At 41.2% G+C, this 21219-nt stretch overlaps 2 protein-coding genes across 2 annotated transcripts; both read right to left on the bottom strand.

Annotated features, from left to right (window-relative positions):
• Nucleotides 1–76: 76 nt before the first annotated feature.
• anpepa (alanyl (membrane) aminopeptidase a) lies at nucleotides 77–13636 on the bottom strand. Its single transcript, XM_017692229.2, has 20 exons — nucleotides 12506–13636; nucleotides 11689–11828; nucleotides 11296–11441; nucleotides 9962–10082; nucleotides 9699–9853; nucleotides 9355–9468; nucleotides 6369–6512; nucleotides 6150–6215; nucleotides 5122–5187; nucleotides 4853–4989; nucleotides 4481–4560; nucleotides 4251–4384; nucleotides 4039–4094; nucleotides 3767–3914; nucleotides 3589–3677; nucleotides 3403–3507; nucleotides 2364–2531; nucleotides 2150–2290; nucleotides 1754–1835; nucleotides 77–902 (listed from the first exon to the last, which is right to left on the bottom strand). The coding sequence occupies exons 1-20, from the start codon at nucleotides 13096–13098 to the stop codon at nucleotides 744–746; spliced, it is 2844 nt and encodes a 947-aa protein (XP_017547718.2). The 5' UTR covers nucleotides 13099–13636; the 3' UTR covers nucleotides 77–743.
• Nucleotides 13637–15631: 1995 nt separating this feature from the next.
• si:dkey-12e7.1 (uncharacterized protein LOC557553 homolog) lies at nucleotides 15632–20302 on the bottom strand. Its single transcript, XM_017697759.2, has 2 exons — nucleotides 19871–20302; nucleotides 15632–18640 (listed from the first exon to the last, which is right to left on the bottom strand). The coding sequence occupies exon 2, from the start codon at nucleotides 18559–18561 to the stop codon at nucleotides 17431–17433; it is 1131 nt and encodes a 376-aa protein (XP_017553248.1). The 5' UTR covers nucleotides 18562–18640; nucleotides 19871–20302; the 3' UTR covers nucleotides 15632–17430.
• Between the last annotated feature and the right edge of the window lie 917 nt (nucleotides 20303–21219).

Genomic DNA, 21219 nt, shown 5'->3' with positions numbered 1-21219 from the left:
ATGAGCAGAGGCTGGAGGGGAACATTCAATGTCCCCTTATCGCCGTTTTTAATAACACATCAACTCTCAAATGAAGTCTTATTACAAGTCTCTTATTGTGCTAATGCACGATTTAAACATGATGATGCAGTTTAATAATTAATAATGCATTAGTTATAAAGAGGAACTCGGGAGAAAGGGAAATGATTCACAAAAGTTATTTTCTTTTACTTAAAAAATAAAAAATAGATTTTATACATGAAATATATTCTTTATATCAATTTCTATATTTACACAATACACATTTAAAAAAAAAAGTGCCTAATATGCCTGAGTATGTGGCATTTCGTCTATGTAAACAAAGCTGGGTTCAGTGATAAATATGTACTAAAATCTGTTATAAGCGATAAATTAAGCCTAAATTCTTCGATGCACCGTAAGAGGAGTACATTTTACTATAAGCTTACATTTTATATCCTCACAAAGGCTGAAATAAGTATTGTTTAAATAATCATGACATTTAGAGAAATGAATTTTCCATCATATTGCACTCATTTAAAAAAAAGGCACATTGTTTTTCTCTTGCATTCAACATAATGAGATTTCCTTATGAAACCGAGTCTTTGGTGGTTCAGGGAAAACCAAAAAAAACAGCATCGCAAAACACAGGCTGTTGTCGCCATCACTACGCCATGGCTCTACATCTGTTTTTCATTGCGCTGGCTCTGCTGTGCGTGCTCGGGGTTATGCAGATCTGCAAACGCTCAGGGAACCTGTGACTCTTGGAGGAACCAGTTCAATACAGTCTGTTTGTTCTCCTTCACCCACTGAATGTTGGCCTCAGTCCTCTCAATAGCCTGCTCCAAAGCTCGCGTGGCCGGCCCCATGCCATCTTCATCATAGTCTCTCTGGAACTGCTTCAGCTGGACGGAGACAATGAGAGATGTGTGGATGAGCTCATATGTTCTGGGCCGGAAAACAACGTCATTACAATATAAGAGACCTAATGGCAACCAGCTGAACCTTTTACTGTCACAAGCTCTCACTGTCCTCCATTCAACCTCACTGCTGGTTTATTATTCACTCATTAACAGGGCGGATGCAGGGGGGCATGCCCCCTGTGAGAAAAGACAATAAACAACCCCTCTTACAACTCCATCCTCCTTGTTGGATTAATGCTGTTAAGGGGGACTTCCACATATTTTTCAATAATTATGCCTAATGAAGTGGTTACGATGTAAACAAAATTATTCAGAGCGGTTTGATGTGGAATGCGTCGCTCTAGGAAAAACTGCAGACTCGGAATTGTTCACCGATCAGAAGTCTTACCTGTTGAAAGCCTCTAAAATCTTCCTCACAGTCAGTTATAGCTTGAAACAATTAAATAAACGCTGTCTGATGCCTGAGACATCGTTTGCCAGTGGTTTTGGGATCAGATTTTGGCCTAAAGTTGTTTTATTTTTACATGCGGTACAAAATAGTCCTCAAAGAAAACTTCTTTTTCAACATTATAAACATTACATAATTAACAATTTCACATCAAACCATGAAGAATGACAATGTTCACGTCTCAATTACTGATATGTGCGGACATTTAGAAAAATTGGTGGAAGCACCCTTTAAGTGAATTATTAAAAAGGTCAAAAATGTCATATTTGTAGAATTACAGACGTTTGTCAGTTAATAGTGTGCATTTAGACACGAAATGGAGCCTGAGAGAGAGGAACCGGGGGTTCCTGAGCTGGCTGTCAGTTGAGGTTCATGAGAAGTTCACCTGTTGGAGCTCAAATTCTGAGGAGAACCTCTCCGTCACTATGTCAATCAAGCTGCCAACAGACATGAGCCCACCTCCGTAGCTGTTGAAGGAAATGAGAGTTAGTCAGTTGTACCAAGAATGTAAAATTATATTGCTTAGCAACCAAGGGACAAACTACATACAGCCATTAAGGGCTCTTCATTAACTGCTGAACTCAACCTTCAATCCCTGAATTGCTTCTGATCTTTGGTCCCTCTTATATAACTCATGACTTCACTGCTTGACTCACAAAGAGATGGCAAATAGACGAAACCCTGGGGCCTCTGACTTCGTCGTTTTCATTTGTTTGTATGATTACATGTGTATGTGTTACTTAGCAGTGGAGTTCATCAACAAAAAGACCCCCCAACTCACTCTTGGCTTATCTGGGTCCAGTGGCCCCGGATGAAATCCCAGGCAAGGGCTTGTCCGGCTACATTTCTGGCAATGTGGTTTATGGTAGAGACTACATCCATCTTCCTTATCTTTGTGGGGTCTAAGGTGTACTCAAGGTATCTGGGTGGGGAAGAATTTGAGATTGTGAGAGCTGAATGACTGGTAGGACCAGAGATATCGTCAATGCTTCTACCTGTTCAAGAGCCATATTTTCTTGGTGCAGGAGAGTGCATATCTCAGCTTATCTTTCTCCGTGGCAATTGTGGCTGCTTCATACTGTTTCCACGCAAAGTCCCAGTCGTCTTCATCTCCGGATGCTATGGCACTGCAGTAGATGGTGGACTTCAAGTTCGGTGGAATCCTATGTTGGAAAAGACAAGTCAGTTGGTAAGTATAAAGAATCGTGTTGCAGTATTCATGCTGATATCACATTAGAGGGTTCATATCACCATGAGGAAAAGCACATCTCTGTGAAACTAAATGGTGTGATGCTGTATGTAAACTTAAAGTTTCAAACCATACGCTTCACACCGCGGTCTGTACAGTCCTCGTATGGTAAGTACTGAAACTAATGCTCTATTTGAGCCGCATTCGTTTTACCATAGGAGGTCCGCGAAATGTAATCGGTAAGGAGTTCAACAGGCCTATTCATACAGGAGAAAGTGTCTTGTGTAATTTCTTAATTTCTTCAAATTACCTTAAATAGCCCAGATCAAGGCATCATAGCTTGGATGTTCACTTCAGCTTTAAGATTAGAATTAAACAGACGCAGACAACAGCAGCTGTGAAGTGGCCTAGTTAAGTAGGTTCATTCAACATCATTCAAATCCCACCTAAGAGACACATCTTCAGATATTTCATTTTCATTCTCCTTCTAATCAGCGCATTACGAAAGCTGTAAAACAAAAGGAACTAATAACAACGAGGAGCAAACAACACTAATTTAGACACTACAAGATGTCTAAGTTATTGTTATAACAGCTGCTGCTTATGTTGCTCATTAGGTAGACTCAAGAGTTTACCACTGTCTATTCACACTTAAGTTATCCGGAGTGTTTCGGCCCAGAATGCTCTTTGATTGAGGAAAGAGGTACTTTTTCATATATAAGTCTTAAAGGCACAGGACAAATACAGCCTGTTTAACTGTAAGGGATAAGGAGAGGTTGGAAGACGGTGATGTAAAAGTGAATTAAAACTGTTTTAAGTAGATAAACGCAAAAATATCAACTCGCCGGTTGGTGCCATTTCTCCACTCCTGGAAAAGCTTAGTTGCCATTTCGATGCACTCAGGAACATCATTGCTGCATGCCACTGAGATAGCGTTTATCTGATTATACCTGGAGAACGATAAACAATAAGACTGAATACAATGCATCAAACATGTTAATGGAGCACAGACAAAGCAAATAGGAGCTTACTGATCCGTGAGTTTCTCTGGAATGGTTGCGTTCTCGGTGTAATTTTGAAAGTAATTGTACAGCGGGCTGACTTGCTTCCGTAGGTATTTCTGCATGGAGAAAGAGTAAAAGGAAGACAAGCACCTCTGTTAATCACACGTCACATATTTCACCAGTTCTTCATGTTCATTTGGCTCACCTGCATGGGGCCGTAGATCTCGGAGCGGTCAAACATGAGGATAAAAAACTGTAGGTTGTTCAGAGCCGACTCCCATGGAAAGTATTCTGTCTCATTGATCAGATACTTGGTGGTTTTCAGTGGCAGAGTGACGTTGACGTATTTGGCCCTTTGGAAAGCACATAACAGTAGTATATAGTACAGCTCTCCTAACTTTAGAATATGTGATTGTTAAAAAATTAAGCATACTTGTCAAACATATAGGATTAGAGTAAAGGAATACATGAACATACCTGGCAAGGTTAAACGCATCATCGATCAGCTGACCCCGGTTGATGAGTGGGATATACTAAGAAAAAAAGATGCTCATATTGTTGAATGGGACAGAAATGAAACAGAAAGTTTTTCAACTGACCACTTTCTTAAAGACATCTCATTTTTATCTGTTGCAGTGAAAAATGAACTGAACCTTGCTTTCCAACCAAAGTGTTTAACAAATACTCACATCATGATTGGTCTCCAGCTGATCAATAAGCTTATTCCAGTTGTCTTCATCGTAGTTCACACGATAATAACCCGTGCAGTTAATGTTGACCAGCAGCCACTGACCAGGTTTAGGCGAAAAATTAGGCTTTCTGACTACAGAGATAACAAATGGCATTCATAGATTTACAAAAGATTCATCCATTTCCTTTATTTTGTTAAACTGGGAGTTTAATTGGAACGGCATCTTACCTGGTCCTTTTTCTTTAAATAACTCATCCTGTACCTTGAGATCAGTGCTCATATATGTAATTGGAACCTGCCATATAAGCCTACAGGGAACACAGAAGAATAGGACATTCAGGAGCCATCTGTCACCTGATGAGTAGATGAACTGGCCTGAAAACCACAATCCACAACAAGGACATGCCTATGTCTATAAACAAAACTAAAGGAGGAAATTAAACTGGCCCACAGATTCCCAGACTTGAACTCCTCATGCCCCGCAGAGATTTCATCCGGTTGGTCATTTGGGGTCATCCCATAAATTTCAGGATTGCACTCTGAGTGTTTCCTGTCAGATCTAGGTACAAGAAAGAGTGTCCTTTATGGCACGGAACTCACCCATAGCCCCCTGTTTGATTTAAAACGAACCGCTCCTGAGAGACCTCTCCAGAGGTGGTGTTTATGGTGATGACCGGGTAACCCACTTGCTCTGTCCAGCCCTTCATGATGCTTTGTATGTCATTGTAAATGGAAGCCTGGTAAGAGTATGATCAGTCATGATAGCACGCACACTGCAACATCATAAATCAATGTTGTCCCTTTTATCATCCTAAATCTCTTGGTGCGTTTTGTATTTATCAAGATTAAACAGCCACGTGCACATTTACCTCTTCCAAGCACTTCCATAGATCTGCATACTCGGCATTTGCGTACTTGTACGTCTGGAGATACCTCTAAAACAAAGCATAATAAACATAACAATAAGCATAAGCATAGTTATGTGACAGAATATGGTATACATCTCAAATGCAAGCACAGGCAAAAATAGCAACAATTAACACTAATAATATCGCACATATAGTCACGTACACGTGTAAATAGTAGGACTGCACAATGTATATTTTTGATGAGTCAAGGCATTCACACGAACATAATAATTTTAATCAAATTAATTACCAAATTGAGTTCTGTCAGCACAGAAACGGTTGGACTCATGCAAGCAGCACAGCTTAAGATCACTGTGTGCAATGCCAAGGAGACTCTGAAGGAGTAGAAACATGTTTTCTGGACTGTTGTCTCACGAGGAATCATACAGGTGGCAGAGGTTTGATCTTCATGGCCTGAACTGAAGGCCCAAAGTCAGTCCCGGTTATTACTGCTTATTTCATCATGACAACGTCCCCATTCGCAAAGCAAGCTCCATAAAGAAATGGTTTGCTGAGTTTAGTGAGCTCGACTGGCTTGCACAAAGCCCAGAACTTAACACTGCCTAACTCCTTTAGGATAAACTGGAACACTGACTGTGGCTGAGGCTTTAATCCCCAACAACAGCACCTGACCCGACTAACGGTCTTGTCGCTGAACAGAGCTAATCCAACAGCTATGTTGGAAAATCTAGCGGAAAACCTCGACAGAAGAGTGGTAGCTGTTACGGCAGTGAAGGAGGTGTACAAACTCCCTTCCAATTCCCTTGGTTGGTTTTGGAATGACAATATTTAACAAGCACAATGGATGTCCAGATGTTCCCTCTCTAAAAGCATCCTTTACATGGCTACATTTGTGACTCCTATTTTGTCTTTCAAGTACCAAAGTATTATTATTATTATATAAACCTAAAAATCACAATGTGACTATTTACCAATTATGTCCTGCTGTAAAGGTAAACTACGCTAGCTATCAGCATGCCTCCACTCACCTTAAGGCCGGCAAAAAAATTGGACTCTCCAATGTAAGCAGATAGCATTCTTAGCACAGCTGCACCCTACAATGAGAACAAGAGAAACTTTCTCATCAAGAAACAGAGAAATGATCTTTGCCTTTCTTTCATAACACTATTAAGCAGTTTTGTTTTATATATATATATATATATATATATATATATATATATATATATATGGGGAAACGTCAGGCCGACCTTGCTGTAGCTGATGCCATCGAAGAGATTGCTGATATCAGAGGGGGTCTGGACTTCAGCCTCTGTGGAGCTGAGAGGGTGTGACGAGTTTAGAGAATCGACCTCCATGGCCGGCTGGATTTCTTTCAGAACAATAAGATCTCTCTGGAAATAACAGGATAAAGCCACACATGTAAGTTCTTAGATTTGAGGCTGTGGGTGAGAGCTGAAATCAGGGATGGGCAATTTGGAGGAAATGTACTATTAAGACAGTTGATGTGAGAATATCAGTATTTAGTTGAAGTACATTGCACCAGCAAAATAGTATTGCAAAAGCAACAACTGGTAAAAATTAAGATAATGGCTTGAAGAGCTAACAGCTGTAACGGTGGGGAGCGATGAGGCGGACACACATGCTGAGATAAGTGACTTTTATTATGGACAAATCCAGGGTCGTGATTGAGCCAGTCCGGGTTCCAATAATCAATATCGAGCGTAGGATGGACAGACATAACTAAGAACACCAATCAGTACAACACGATCAAACAGGCTTACAAACAAACCAACCTCCCAAACAACAAACATCTAATGACAAACAAAGACCTGTGAAAACTAGGGGCAAACACAGGGCTTAAATAATCACAGGGATGACGAGGGACAGGCAGGAAACAGGGGAAACGAATCAGGGGCAGAGTCACCAAACAAGGGGGCTGGACCAAAAAAACAAAACAAAGAAAACATTGGACTATCAAAAGGTAAAGGAAAAGCACACGGGCAGGACTGGGAGGGGCCAATCGTGACAACAGCAAATCAGCTCTTCGTTGTACTTGTAATCTGACACACTAGCTGTTATTTACAGTCTCTCTTCATCTGGAGTAAATCTCTATGTTTATGCTTTAATTAAGCTGGTAGTGTTGTAGATGCGCCGTCAACACATGCGATACTTCATTCAGAGAAATGTATTGTGAACTAACTTGTTGCAGCTGAAATTGAAAAGAGGCACCCAACAGACATATTTGGAAAAGGCCATCCGAACCTGAACAAACTCAGGGGGTTGTATCGTAAAACATGATCAGCTTTCATAATATTCCTGCCTAAATTCTAAATTCACAAAACCTAACAAACTCATTTCATGAGAGTGGTTAATGACGTCATCTGTTAAATCTAATTTAGATACATTAAAGTGTGACATTTACACCAAACAACCAATTATGAGTCAGAACTAAACCATTCCATGTGAACGATAGTACGATTCTAGGAATGCAGTGGTCAACTCTGATTCTGATTCTAAGTGATAGGAATTAATGGTGTTGACACACAAACAGTGGTGGACAGTAACTGAGTAACTGAGTAAATGTAATTAGTTTCTGTACTTTAGTATTTTTGGTGTATCTGTACTGAAGTTTCTCCATTCTGGACTTTTTCCTTTCACTCCACTACATTTCAGAGTCTAATATCCGACTTTTTCCTCCTACATTTTGAGAAATCTGTCGTTCCTTTTGGTTTCTGTGTGTATAAAAACGTCACATGTCAAAACGAAAGAAGCGCAAAGCCAGAGCACCAATCAGGGCCCAGCGGTCACTTTGTTTAGAGCTGGTTTTGACCTGTTGGTCATACCGACCCAGTGCAGCACGCGGTTCAACGTCAGCGCAGCAGCGTAAAACTTTGGGAGAGTCTGTTCAACATAAATGATGAACTAACCTAACTTTGTGTAAATAGAGCTCAATATAGAAATATGTCCACATATGCAGTCGAGACTGACGCGGCTTTTTTCTGAATTTCTACAAACACCATTTCATTTTATAGTAAATGAGTTTGGGCTGGTTTATGTTTATGAACAGACGCCTACAGATCAACATAGTAAAGGAGCTCATCTGTGATCCTGAGTTTAAAGCCAGTTTTTATTCAACTTAAACTTGGAACTAATTTATAAAGTAATCTTAAACTGAAACTGTTTACCTTCAGTGTTTTGTGCTTCTGATCATTTTAATAGACGTCAGCGTCACTAATTAATGACGTTGTATTAAAAGACTGGTTTACCAAGAGAGACGCTGGAGGACTTTCACCTGAAATGAGTTCATGAAGCCAGTCTGGTTATAAAAATGATAACAGGACATCAGAGCCAGAATTACTCTTTTAGTACTTTTACTTTATACTTAAGTACATTTGAAGGGAAATACTTTAGTACTTTTACTCAAGTGGAGGTCTAAAGGGAGGAACTTCTACTTTACTGGAGGAATATTTTACCCTGGGTATCTCTACTTTAACTCAGGTACAGGGTTTGTGTGCTTCGTCCACCTCTGCACACAAAATATATAAAAGGACATCTGTCAAAAACGTGAGCTAACGCTAGCTAAATTGACTGCATTGACTAATGATAGCTGGATAAGTTGTGCTGGATTCTTCTCTGTCAACTTGTTCTGGTGTGTAGATGTTTTGGCACTGACAATGTTGTTTGACTGTAAGCCAATATTTCATGACAAGTAGACGTTGTTCTTTCACCTTGTATAAAAGTAAAATACAGCTGGACTATCCATGATTGAGTTGTGGAATTGTGTATTTTTCATCCAGATTATCTCCACCACCAGGTGGGGAACTAAAGCCTGTAGTCTGGCACAGTTTTCTGATTTCTCTGCTCTGACACAACAATCAAACCTGATCATTTACAGATGAGTTGAATCAGGAAAATCACCAAACTGGGCAGGAATCCAGTTGCATACTGGAATATTTGGCCAGAGCAGTACATCGTCTAGTTAATTCTTCTTGGTCACATACTGCACACTTCACAATCAGTACTTGAGCACAATCAGTACATGAGCACAATCAGTACATGAGCAGTATGTGGCGAGACAGAATATCTAGGGTTTAATCAAACAAAGCTGGCCAAGCACGAAACCGTGCTATACGATAGAAGCCACGTTTCTATTTGTAATGCAATATATGGCCTTCATGGTGAATTACAATTTACAAAGATTTTCAATTCAAATAATTAAATTTTTTGACCTACTATATTCCAGTCGGGCTCAACATGGTCCACTCCAAGGTATGACATGTATGTTGCAAATCCCTCATTCAGCCACAGGTTATTCCACCATTTCATTGTGACCAGGTTTCCAAACCACTGGAAACACAGCAGAGAGGATTATGAATGGATCGTTCCATTGGAGGCCAAAACTCAGCGCTGTGTTTGCGATGTGATAAAGTCATAAACATGTGCTACTGTACACATAGAGGCAGAATTCATGAATCACGTGGATTTATGACTTTATTTTATTATTTTAGCCCTTCTGAGATTTTTTTTCAAATGACACTAGATTAAATTAGACATGAATAAAGCGAGGCCAGTTGTACCTGATGAGCCACTTCGTGAGCTATCACAGTGGCAATCCATTCTTTATTGGAGGTAGATGACACATGTTCGTCATACAGTAGGGCAGTCTCACGATACATTATCAGACCCCAGTTCTCCATAGCACCTGCACCAAAGTCTGGAAGTGCGATCTGATCTGTGGACGTAAACGTACAGGATATGGTTTAGTTTTTGGCAAATACAAAGTAACTCAAAGATATAATTTATAAAATGTCATCACATGAACATTTTCCTTTCGACCCACCTAGTTTGAATAACGGATAACTTAAATTGAACCTGTCCTCATAGAACTTCAGAACCTTCGGGGTGATTATCGAAGCATAGTCTGCGTGTCCAGCCTTCACAGCCTCAGGTCGGGCAAATGTCTTAGAACACACAGTAGTAAGAAAATCAATATTGGAGACCCAGAGATCTTCATTTAAATTGATCTAAAGCGAGCTTGAGGTGTACTTAAATCATCGCAATGTGATCTGAATTAAACTATTTTTAATGCCAGTATACAGTATTAATGTCCAAATGTGCTATTTGTAAGGATTCGAAATCAATAAATAAACTCAAGACTGACATGCAAGCACTTTCCACAGTAATAACAGCGGTACAGAACGATACTTGCTCCAAAATCTTCAGTGGCCAAAGGCAGAATGGTGCTGAACCAACAAGGCTTTCAGGCAGCACTGCCTGTACGTGCACATATGGACCATTCTACCTAATCAGTTTAAACTGCAGCTCAACAGAGATTGTAATAAGCTAAATCATCGTTTATAGGGTACTACTGTTATAGGGAATTGTTGGCCCAAACCCTAACCTCTAAATTCCAACTTGTGAAAATAATCATTAAAATATATATTTGTTTTTTGCTTAATTTCATATGTTTTAAATATATTTTAAAGTTGAATGATTTAGATTGATCGAAATGATTTAGAATGATACGTTGAAAATCACTTTTAAATAAAAACTTCAGAAAATGCTGCCCAACATTTTCATGTTACTACCGCAACACCAAGTTAGTATTTGTTGTTTTAATTTTAAAAATGTATTATCATTATTACTTTTGATTATTATGATGACTGGTGTTTAAAGCTGTTTTTTTCTAGTCAAGTACCGGCTTCTTTGAGCTCTGTCACTACTGAAACAATCTGTAAAGTTTCAGCAGATGATTGTTCTGTTAGTGATCGAATGTTTAATCATTTGTTTTAATGGTTTTGAGTCGCTCAAAGCAAGATTTTAGTCCAAAGCGCAAGTCAGTTGAAAGTCCGAAATGTGTTTCCAACTCTGACTTTGAACCAATTTGGCAGAATCATCCATATACTTTCATGTTTAATTCACTGATAGCACCTTTAATAAATCCAACAACAACAATTAAAAAATAATAATAATAAACGAAGATGAATACACTGTCTAAATAGTTTGTCAGTAGATCCCAATTAAACAACTTCGTGTAGTAACAAATAATAAATGACTAACTTTATTCAACTCAAAAAATGCCTTAAAATGGAACAATCCAAAGCAAAAAAATGCCCTGTTGCACTTTTAAAAGTCTAATAATAATAATAATAATAATAATGTAAAATAACAAACCTTTATTTTCGTGTGACCGTAGTCAGTGTCTTTACTTTCAAATCCATTTACTGTGAAAGCCAAGAGGTACGTCGACATGCGTGGCGTCGGGACAAATTTAGTAGCTACCCACTGTTCTCCATCTATATCCACAATGATCTCAGTATCTGTTAAATAGAAAGTATAAATATTTCCAATGCTGTCTTGTTTTGCTTGCTTTATAATCAAACTATAATCATACATCAAATCAAAGTCTGAATTTATCAGAGCAAGATTGACCATCGGTATAAACTGTTTATAATATTCTACATTATCAGGGTCGCAGGCTTTACAGCTGCCTACACTACATTACTTCAATCATCACTACAGTGCAGGCTGTCTGACTGAGTAAAGGCCCATGAACAACCACTTTACCCATCCTGGAGTTTGACTGAGCTTTGGTGTCACTCCTGTGGATAATGGTGACATTGAACACTGCTTTCATAGCTGGCTCATCAAAGCAAGGAAATACTTTCCTCGCGTCTGTGGGCTGCATCTGGCTTGCGACGAGGAATCTGTTGGGAAAGGCATTTACATAAAACAGTAAACACACAGACGCACAAAAACATAGACAGGAAATCCAGCCATTCCAGGGAATAATTACATATCAGTCATCATACAATTGCATGCTGTCCAGAATAAATGTTCCGCTGTTTAGATGTACCGCAAACAGTACAGCCGAGAGAACGTCCATGGGGAAAGGTGAAAAAGACAAGTTATTAAAGTGGTGAGGGGCTGGGCTGGGGGCTCTTTTTACAACAAACACTTTCCAGTAGAGAACACAAATACTGCTCCAGACAAGAGATGGCCTTCAGTAATCCGATATTTGCAGGGAATGTGTGAGTTTCAGAGCTCTGTGCCTTAAAGGAGACGTGCATGCTACTGCAGGAATTCATTGCAATGAATTAAGTTTCTGGGGAATGATCTCGCACTTCATTCACAGGGAGATGTTTAGTCTGCCAGGCTGCGGATGGTGAGAGCTACAAGCTTTGCAATGATAACATGACATTAGGAGAACAATCAGCACATCTCTTGGGCTTCAAATGGTGCGAGATTCACAAATGAAGATGTTTCCGTTTCTTCAACAATAATATAAATTAACCACGACTCCTTTCAAATAGGTACACATGCACTCTCGGTGTGTGGGAACTCAAAGAAGTGCAAGGACTTAATATTGACAAAACACCCTTACCTTTTCTCTTTTTCGTCACTTGTATTCTTAGAGTATTGGCTCATGTAAAGACCAGCCAAATCATCCAAGAGTTGCCCTTCAAATTCGGTGAAAAGATCATAATAGCTCCCATTTCCTATCAACACTTCCTTTAGCTGGATCTCGAAAAAGTTTGACTCGTCCTCATGCAGTGTGGTTCTCCCGACTCCTATGTTATCTCCCGTGACAGAATGGGTCACAACAACTTTGGTCACGTTGAGCTGCAGGGCATGAAGAAAGATACTCCGGGTGTTCTTCACACACTGGAACCTCACTGTTGAGTTTCCTTTGAAAAAAGGAGTTTGGTCCGTGGCGTTAGGAAGCTCCACGTAGAGGTACGGCTGAAGGAAGATCTCGTAGCTCTCTGGAACCAGACTGTCAGGAAGTCTCAGACTTGGCGGAGGTCCCGTTGGAAACGGTGTAGTAGGAGCAAATGTTGGTGGACGAACTGGTGGTTTTTTTTCTATCTGCAGCTGGTACATGACCACCATTAAGACAATGCCACAGATAGCAGAAACTGTGACCACCACAGTGGCAATAGCCAGGCCCTTTGAGATGTACACTCCCTTACCCATAGCTGTTCTCTGTGAGAAACCCTGAAGAATGACTGCAAGCTAAGTAAGGAACCTGCAGCCCTTTATTAGACTCTGAACCTTCTCGTAAATCCAGGAAATGTGCACGGCTGAAGACATGAAAGCACCACCTTCCATGGGATTACACATTAACTAGCAAGGATGAGCAAGTGAACAGGTTGGTTCACGTCTATTCCATTGCTCTCACCTTAGCCCACCAGTCCAAGGCAAGGTGAATCTCACAGCGGGAAGCTTTACCCTCCAAACATGATCAGGCTTCTAACAGATGCTGGTGAGAAGAAGAGATGCACGGGTTGGGGAGCCACCTTCACTGTGCACATGCACTACCATGTGAAACGAGAGAAGTCTCCACATGTGGACTCCTTCCAGTGTCCTGCTAGAAAAAGTTCAGGTCTGAGAGACGAGTGATCCAGCTGTTTGAGACCATGCTGGCAGCCATGAACCCAGTGCTCTTCCCAAACTCAGGGTTTACACCAAAGAAAGCTCATAATCCTGGTGTTCCACCACTGATTTACTACACATGCAAGTACAATTGGTAGCATGTGTTTCAGCGAGGAGAGTGGTAGGGGAGGAGATTTTAGCTCCTTTTCCCCTCCCTGTACTGCACGTTCTTAACATCGAGATGGAAAAGAAAAGAGAAAAGAAATCCAGGCTGTGGCAACGACAAATAAAACATAGGCAGCTGTGTGTTTGTGTAACAAAGATTTGTGGTTAAATGAACTTAGTATTGTAGAAAGCAACAGAGAATATTTCATATTTAATTCCCCCAAAAAAACAATGTCAGGGACAACAAGGCAAGCTGTCACAGATGACCACAAAAAATAGACGAGTACAGAAAAAAAACTGTGGGGTTACAGAAACAAGGCCTGTGAGAACATGTAAAACTTACCTTGGAACAATTACCTGAAGATATTTCTATCTTTATGGTCCAAGAACAAAGTTTAACTTGGTGCTGTACTTTGCTCACTTGGGGAAAATGTTTCCTGGTCTTTCTTGTAAATTGTTTTTGGATTACAGCACCAAGTAATAAAGGCAGAATTACACAATTAACGTGTCGTTACGTATGCAAATAACAGACTATCTGCTGAAATGCCTGATTTCTCTCAAAATCTCAGCAAGATGTTGGTCTTCAATTTCAGACCTTATTAGAAAAGCATGAAAACTTGTTGAACCAATGGGAAACAGAGCGTTAATTTGAGCAACCTAAACAGTATCATGACTACATTTAACAGGTCAGACAGATGTGGACAGACCATTTCACCCACTCAGTAAACAACATGGAAAGACAGAGGAAAATAGCAAAAGATGATTGTTATTATTTTCATCTACAGCCATCAATGACCATGTTTTATGCTTATTATATTGCTCTTGCCTTGTTTAACAAAGGTTTCAATTCGTTAATGCTTGGCTTTGTGTAACCATGTTTTTGGGTGAGATTGAGTCAAGAAAGTGCCAAGTGATAACTTTAGTAAACGTTTCTGTGGTCATCAGTCATCTGGTGACCGGTACCAAAGGTTTGGACTCACCTGTTCATAAAAAAGGTCTCCCTTTTCTTTTCATTTTCCACATTTCGGAAGCACAGGTGTGATACCACGACTATTTCATAATGTTTAAGGAGGTATGCGGTGATTAAAGTGTTTAATAAATCAAGAAAATCATATTCGATACTTAGTGATCACCATTAACCTTCATACAGGTGTGCATGCAGCTTCACAAAGGAGCTACATGGGATGATTTTCTGACACTCTTGAAGAAATGACAGTTATGCTGAGGACATGTTGGCTGCTGATGACGGTTTATTGTGGGGGCATATTTATTGTGGGGGCATTAAATACATTGGCATCTGCTCTGCATGCTCTGGGTCTGGGATGAGCTCTTGCCTCAAGTGGAGGAGTTCAAGTATCTCGGGGTCTTGTTCACGAGTGATGGTACAAGGGAGCGGGAGATGGACAGGCGGATTGGTGCTGGGTCAGCAGTGATGCGGGCTCTTTACCGGTCTGTTGTGGTAAAGAAAGAGCTGAGCCATAAGGCAAGGCTCTCGATTTACTGGTCGATCTACGTTCCCATCCTCACCTGTGGTCATGAGCTTTGGGTAATGACCGAAAGAACGAGATCGCGAATACAAGCGGCCGAAATGAGTTTCCTCCGCAGGGTGTCTGGACTCTCCCTTAGAGATAGGGTGATAGTTCGGTCATCCAGGATCGGTCATCCAGCCGCTGCTTCTTCACATCAAGAGGAGTCAGCTGAGGTGGTTCGGGCATCTGGTTAGGATGCCTCCTGGACGCCTCCCTCGGGAGGTGTCACAGGCAAGTCCACCCGGGAGGAGACCCCGGGGAAGACCCAGGACACGCTGGCGTGACTATATCGCCCAGCTGGCCTGGGAGCACCTCGGAAAAAATTCAGAGTAGAGCAGGTTACATGTCTTCATGTATCATGCCAGTCATAAGGATTTAAAAGTGTTGTCCTAAGTGTCGTAACTATTTTCAGTAGACATTCACACAGTAAGACAACGTCATTGAGATGTCCAGTCAAAATGCATTTATTCTGGCAGTCATTAATCATTCCAGGACATGTTTAATCATCACTGCATCACTTGGTTTCCTCTAGCTATTAAAAATCAGTGCAAGGGCCAAAAAGTAAATTAACAAGATAAGACAAAACTTCTGTCAGTAATACAAAACTGTGGATGAGGGGACCTCTATGGATAGGTATGAAGTACTACACATACAAGACTGGATCTGTTTATGTGAGAATACATGGAAAACAGATGATAGGAAAAAAAAACCTGCAACATATAAAGCCATATTTTTAAGCCACAAAAGCACACACGACTTGGTCCATCAGTCTTTGGCTCTGTAGTCTATATCTGCCTCAACTCTTCATAAAAACCAATTCAAAGCAATTTTGGGGTAACTAAATAATCTTATAGTCTAATTCAGTCAAAGATATAACTCTGTGACAGGGTTCATATCAAAGCTCCTTAAAAGAACCACTACATATCATATCAGCTCTGGAAATATTCATATAAATATGAGCGTAATCATTGGTTTTGGTGTTGTCAATCTGACTGGATGAATCCCTAAAAGTCTTCTTAAAGGAACAGGAAAGTTTTTAGCGACTTTCTTGATCATAAAATTTCAATCACACGACCTCTATCAAGTCACAATTAAATTATAAGGCTGGTTACTCCCTGTGTATATAAACAGTCCTTACTACACATCACCAATTCAACTGATATCATTTAGATAAACAAATGCATTTACATTTACGGCATTTGGCTGACGCTCTTATCCAGAGCGACTTACAATCTGATCATTTTACACAGGTAGGCCAAGGGGGTGTTAGGAGTCTTGCCCAAGGACCCTTATTGGTATAGTGTCGGGTGCTTGCCCTGGTGGGGGATTGAACCCCAGTCTACAGTGTAGAAGGCAGAGGTTTTACCCACTACAATAACCAACCACCACAACTTAATGCTCAGATTAAAGTATCATTCCTCGACATAAATTCAAGTAAAAAGATTAGGACTCATGTCTGATTGAAGCATTGCTTAAAAATGAATGTGTAAAGAGTGTCTGAAATGTTAAAGCATAATCCTACTAGTTTCTTCATCAGGGTTGTTTCATAGTTAACCATACCGGATAGCCTGAAGCAAAATTTGGAATGAGGAGAAAGTTTGAATAAAAATCAAAACGAGAGCGCCCCCAAAAACCTGGAAGTGAAAGAAATATCAAGTTAATGAAATGTTTAAACCTGATTCACACACACCACTTCATTGCATCTGCAACACACACACTGCCTCCCCCTTGTGGTAAGTAGGCATACATTTCTGGAGTCACCTGGGCCATCAAGTTGCCCAGATAGGCAAATACCCATTGTCTGAGGCTGAGCGATTGGTGATCTTGTTCACTGTAACAGCGGTACGTCGGCTCTAACACCTAGCCCACACTGTTTCCCACAAACTATACAGGATCACCTTACTTCTTACAGAGGGATGAAGCCTTGTCATTTTACACTGATAGTCAAAACATAAGAGCTAGTCTACTAAAAACTGGACATCTTTTGTTATCCCCACCCCCCCCCAAGAGTATTTGGTCTATAATCTACATTTTGCCTTTAGCCTCATCTAAAACCCTGGCACTTTTTTTTTTCCATCTTCCAAGTGGTTTACTTCGCTGACAGTCAGAACACATTTTTGGTCCTAAATGGTACGTTTTACTATCTGCATAAGGAATAAATTTCACCCTCCTGACTTCTGCAAGTGTGCACCGTAATTCCATTAACTCTGCAAGATTCTGACTGCAAACTATAGTCTTTTCACCACAGCCAACTATCTAGATGCTGGAGGCAGTAGCAGGACTGCTGGAGAATGGAAGTAAGCTCTCCATAACTCTGCTCTTTCCAGTTAGGAAGGAGACGTTCATTATTGAGGGCCTGTAGCTTGGGCGTCCCCTCCCGCAAGACCTGATACAGGCAGGGCCACCTGCTCTGGATTCGGAGCCTGGTCCGGCGATCTAGAGTTATCCCACGCACAATCTTTTTAGCCCGCAGTTCTCGCAGCGCAGGCAGTTTCAGGCAAGAGAAGACCAGACCTCGGCTGGGGGAAACATCAAGGAACTCCAAGGATAGGGATTCAAGAGTGTATGAAATGCCCAAATTACGAAGAGGCACGAGAACATGGAGAGTAAGGGACTTGAGGTTAGGCAGCGATTTAGTCAGTGTCTGCAAGGTGCTCGGGCTCACGCCTTTAAATACCCAAAAGTACTTAAGTTCTAAGATGCGGAGGTGCTGGAACTGAGTTATCAAAGCTACAGACGTCTCTGACCAGTCAAAGTGCAGGCGCATCTTGATGATTCTTGGACAGCTCTGGGCTAGTCTGGCTAAAAGGATTTGGAAGTTATTGACCTGGTCCATTTTGGTGATGTTGTCCTGGTGAGAGCTAGAGCTGGAGTGGACTCGGAGGTCCAACGGCTCCAGCAGGGTGAATGTCCAGTTCAAGTCTAAATGACTCAGATCCCTGCAGTGGACATTCTCCAGCAGGTGAGACAGGAGCTCTCCCCACTTATTGCACTGGTCCCCCAAATCAAAGCTTGCTTTGAGGGTAAGCAGACTGGCCCCACGAGATATGAGGTGGTGAGTGTAATGATGAACCCATGCCTTCCAGCGCTCGAACTCTCTGTTGGACACAAGCAGTCCTTCCTGTCCAAGATGGAACACCCCACGGCGTGAATAGTCTGCCACTCTCCAGAGCTTTCCAGAGCGCACCAAGCGGCTCCAGCTTGAACACACGAGTGCAGAGTTACACTTATCCACCTCACTAAGGAACGAAAGCACATGGAGCTGACATTCCACCGGCAGCAAATTGAAGGGAAAGTAATCTTCATCTGGCTTCAGACGCCTTCTCGCACTGACAGGAACAAGAGGTCTCTTCCTTGGAGGCATGATCATTGACAGTGAACCTCTAAAGCTCTACAGAGCTCATTCTTCTGTTGCACTCCTTTACTGAGACATTCCCAATTGGCTGCTCCTAAGATGAAACAGAGCACAATGTTCATTTCAGGCACAAAAGCACAGTGGTGGACAGTAACTGAGTAAATGTAATTAGTTTCTGTACTTAAGTCGTTTTTTCGTGTATCTGTACTTAAGTTTCTCCATAACTGGGCGACTTTTTCCTTTCACTCCAAATTTCAGAGTCTAATATCCGACTTTTTCCTCCTACATTTTGAGAAATCTGTCGTTCCTTTTGGTTTCTGTGTGTATAAAAACGTCACATGTCAAAACGAAAGAAGCGCAAAGCCAGAGCACCAATCAGGGCCCAGCGGTCACTTTGTTTAGAGCTGGTTTTGACTTGTTGGTCATACCGACCCAGTGCAGCACGCGGTTCAACGTCAGCGCAGCAGCGTAAAACTTTGGGAGAGTCTGTTCAACATAAATGATGAACTAACCTAACTTTGTGTAAATAGAGCACAATATAGAAATATGTCCACATATGCAGTCGAGACTGACGCGGCTTTTTTCTGAATTTCTACAAACTCCATTTCATTTTATAGTAAATGAGTTTGGGCTGGTTTATGTTTATGAACAGACGCCTACAGATCAACATAGTAAAGGAGCTCATCTGTGATCCTGAGTTTAAAGCCAGTTTTTATTCAACTTAAACTTGGAACTAATTTATAAAGTAATCTTAAACTGAAACTGTTTACCTTCAGTGTTTTGTGCTTCTGATCATTTTAATAGACGTCAGCGTCACTAATTAATGACGTTCTATTAAAAGACTGGTTTACCAAGAGAGACGCTGGAGGACTTTCACCTGAAATGAGTTCATGAAGCCAGTCTGGTTATAAAAATGATAACAGGACATCAGAGCCAGAATTACTCTTTTAGTACTTTTACTTTATACTTAAGTACATTTGAAGGGAAATACTTTAGTACTTTTACTCAAGTGGAGGTCTAAAGGGAGGAACTTCTACTTTTACTGGAGGAATATTATCTCTACTTTAGCTCAGGTACAGGGTTTGTGTGCTTCGTCCTCCTCTGATCAAAGGCGCACAAGAACACGCGTTTCCATAACGTTTAATGACATTTCACGTGCTCACCTTAAACGTTTCATGACATAAAACCAGCTATCTCTGGATTTTAAAGGGCGAAGCTGGCTAGCTTATCTAAAGCACTCGTCTCGGTCTATGTGACAGCTAGCGGGTTAGCTAGCTTAGCTTGTAAACAAGTTATCGTTTGCTGTCCGATTAAAGGTCCTCACCTCAGCGCTGTGGTATCTCCTCCACACATTAATGCTCTCAGGGGTCCGACCGGGTGACCTCGAGCGTTATTTCGACGCTGACAGTGCGAATAACGCTTAATGTCCGTCCCAAGTAGACCAAAACAAGCCAACGCTAGCAGGCTAGCATTAGCGCTCGCGTCCAGCGCTGACTGGACAGCAGAGACACCTCAGCAAAATGCGTGACCATCTTTGTCGAGGTGGCTAAACGGCGCGATTGCCTTTATACTGTAGTCCTGTGCTGAATTCGACCGCAGCGAAGCCTTTATCTGCTCGAAACCGACGCTAAGCTCGCGGCTAACGCGTCGCTGTGAGAGGAGCTCTTGTTCTTTGAAGCCGCATGACATCATCAGCAGCTCCGGCGTTCCGAGCCGAGGCAGCTCTGCCGTGTGCAGCGCGATGACTGCTCTGCTGTCGGGCTTCCCCCCGTCTGTAGGACCCTATTGTCCGTCGGGGAATAACAGTTATGGTGCTGGAGTTTGAGCCCAGACCCAGCAGATTTACGGGTTTTCCCCTGTAGAAGAACTGAGTTATTAAATGAAGCGTTGTTTGCAACACATCGCTCCAAAACGGCGACTTTACAGGAGAAGCAAAAAACCTGCTCTACTTTTAGTGCAAGTCAATGGAACCAGACGTTTTTCGGATTCATTTTAGGTCGTTTCTTTTGGTCCATTCGTCATGGAATTTACACACAATGTAAAGGCCAATAGGAACTTTCAAATTATATCAAGAACTGAAAAAATGACAAAAATGGAGGTTTTCTTCTCAAAACAGCGATATTGTGCTCCACTTGTATATCATATTGTACTGTATTGTATTGTATTGCACTGTGTATTGTAGTTTACTGTATTGTACTGTAGTTTACTGTATTGTACTGTAGTTTACTGTATTGTAGTGTAGTTTACTGTATTGTAGTTTACTGTATTGTACTGTAGTTTACTGTATTGTACTGTATGGGACGGTGCTCTCTGCTCAGCTCTGCTCCTTCTCTCTCTGTATCTACAGTGACTGTGTATCAGTATCTGAGCTCAGGACCGTCTTTCTCTCTAACCTACTGGTAAATAGCAGAGAGACTTTCTCTAGACAGACAGAGCTCTTCTTGTAAGTCGCTCTGGATCAGAGCATCTGCTACGTGCTGTGAATCGCTGTTGTCAGAAATGACCCAAAATGACTTGGAAAGAATTCTGGTTCCATTGACTTACATTGAAAGTAAAGTAAGTTTTAACTTTCTACTGTAAAGTTACCGTTTTGGAGATACGAGGTTTTCTTCCGACAGCAGCGAAATGTAAATGTAAGAATGACAGGAACAGAACTCACTAATGTCCCCTGTC

The sequence above is a fragment of the Pygocentrus nattereri genome, chromosome 7, assembly GCF_015220715.1.
Source record: "Pygocentrus nattereri isolate fPygNat1 chromosome 7, fPygNat1.pri, whole genome shotgun sequence".
NCBI classification, from domain to species: Eukaryota; Metazoa; Chordata; class Actinopteri; order Characiformes; family Serrasalmidae; genus Pygocentrus; species Pygocentrus nattereri.
The sequence above is the reverse complement of the archived record's forward strand: the minus strand, read 5'-3'. Positions and strand labels throughout refer to the sequence as shown.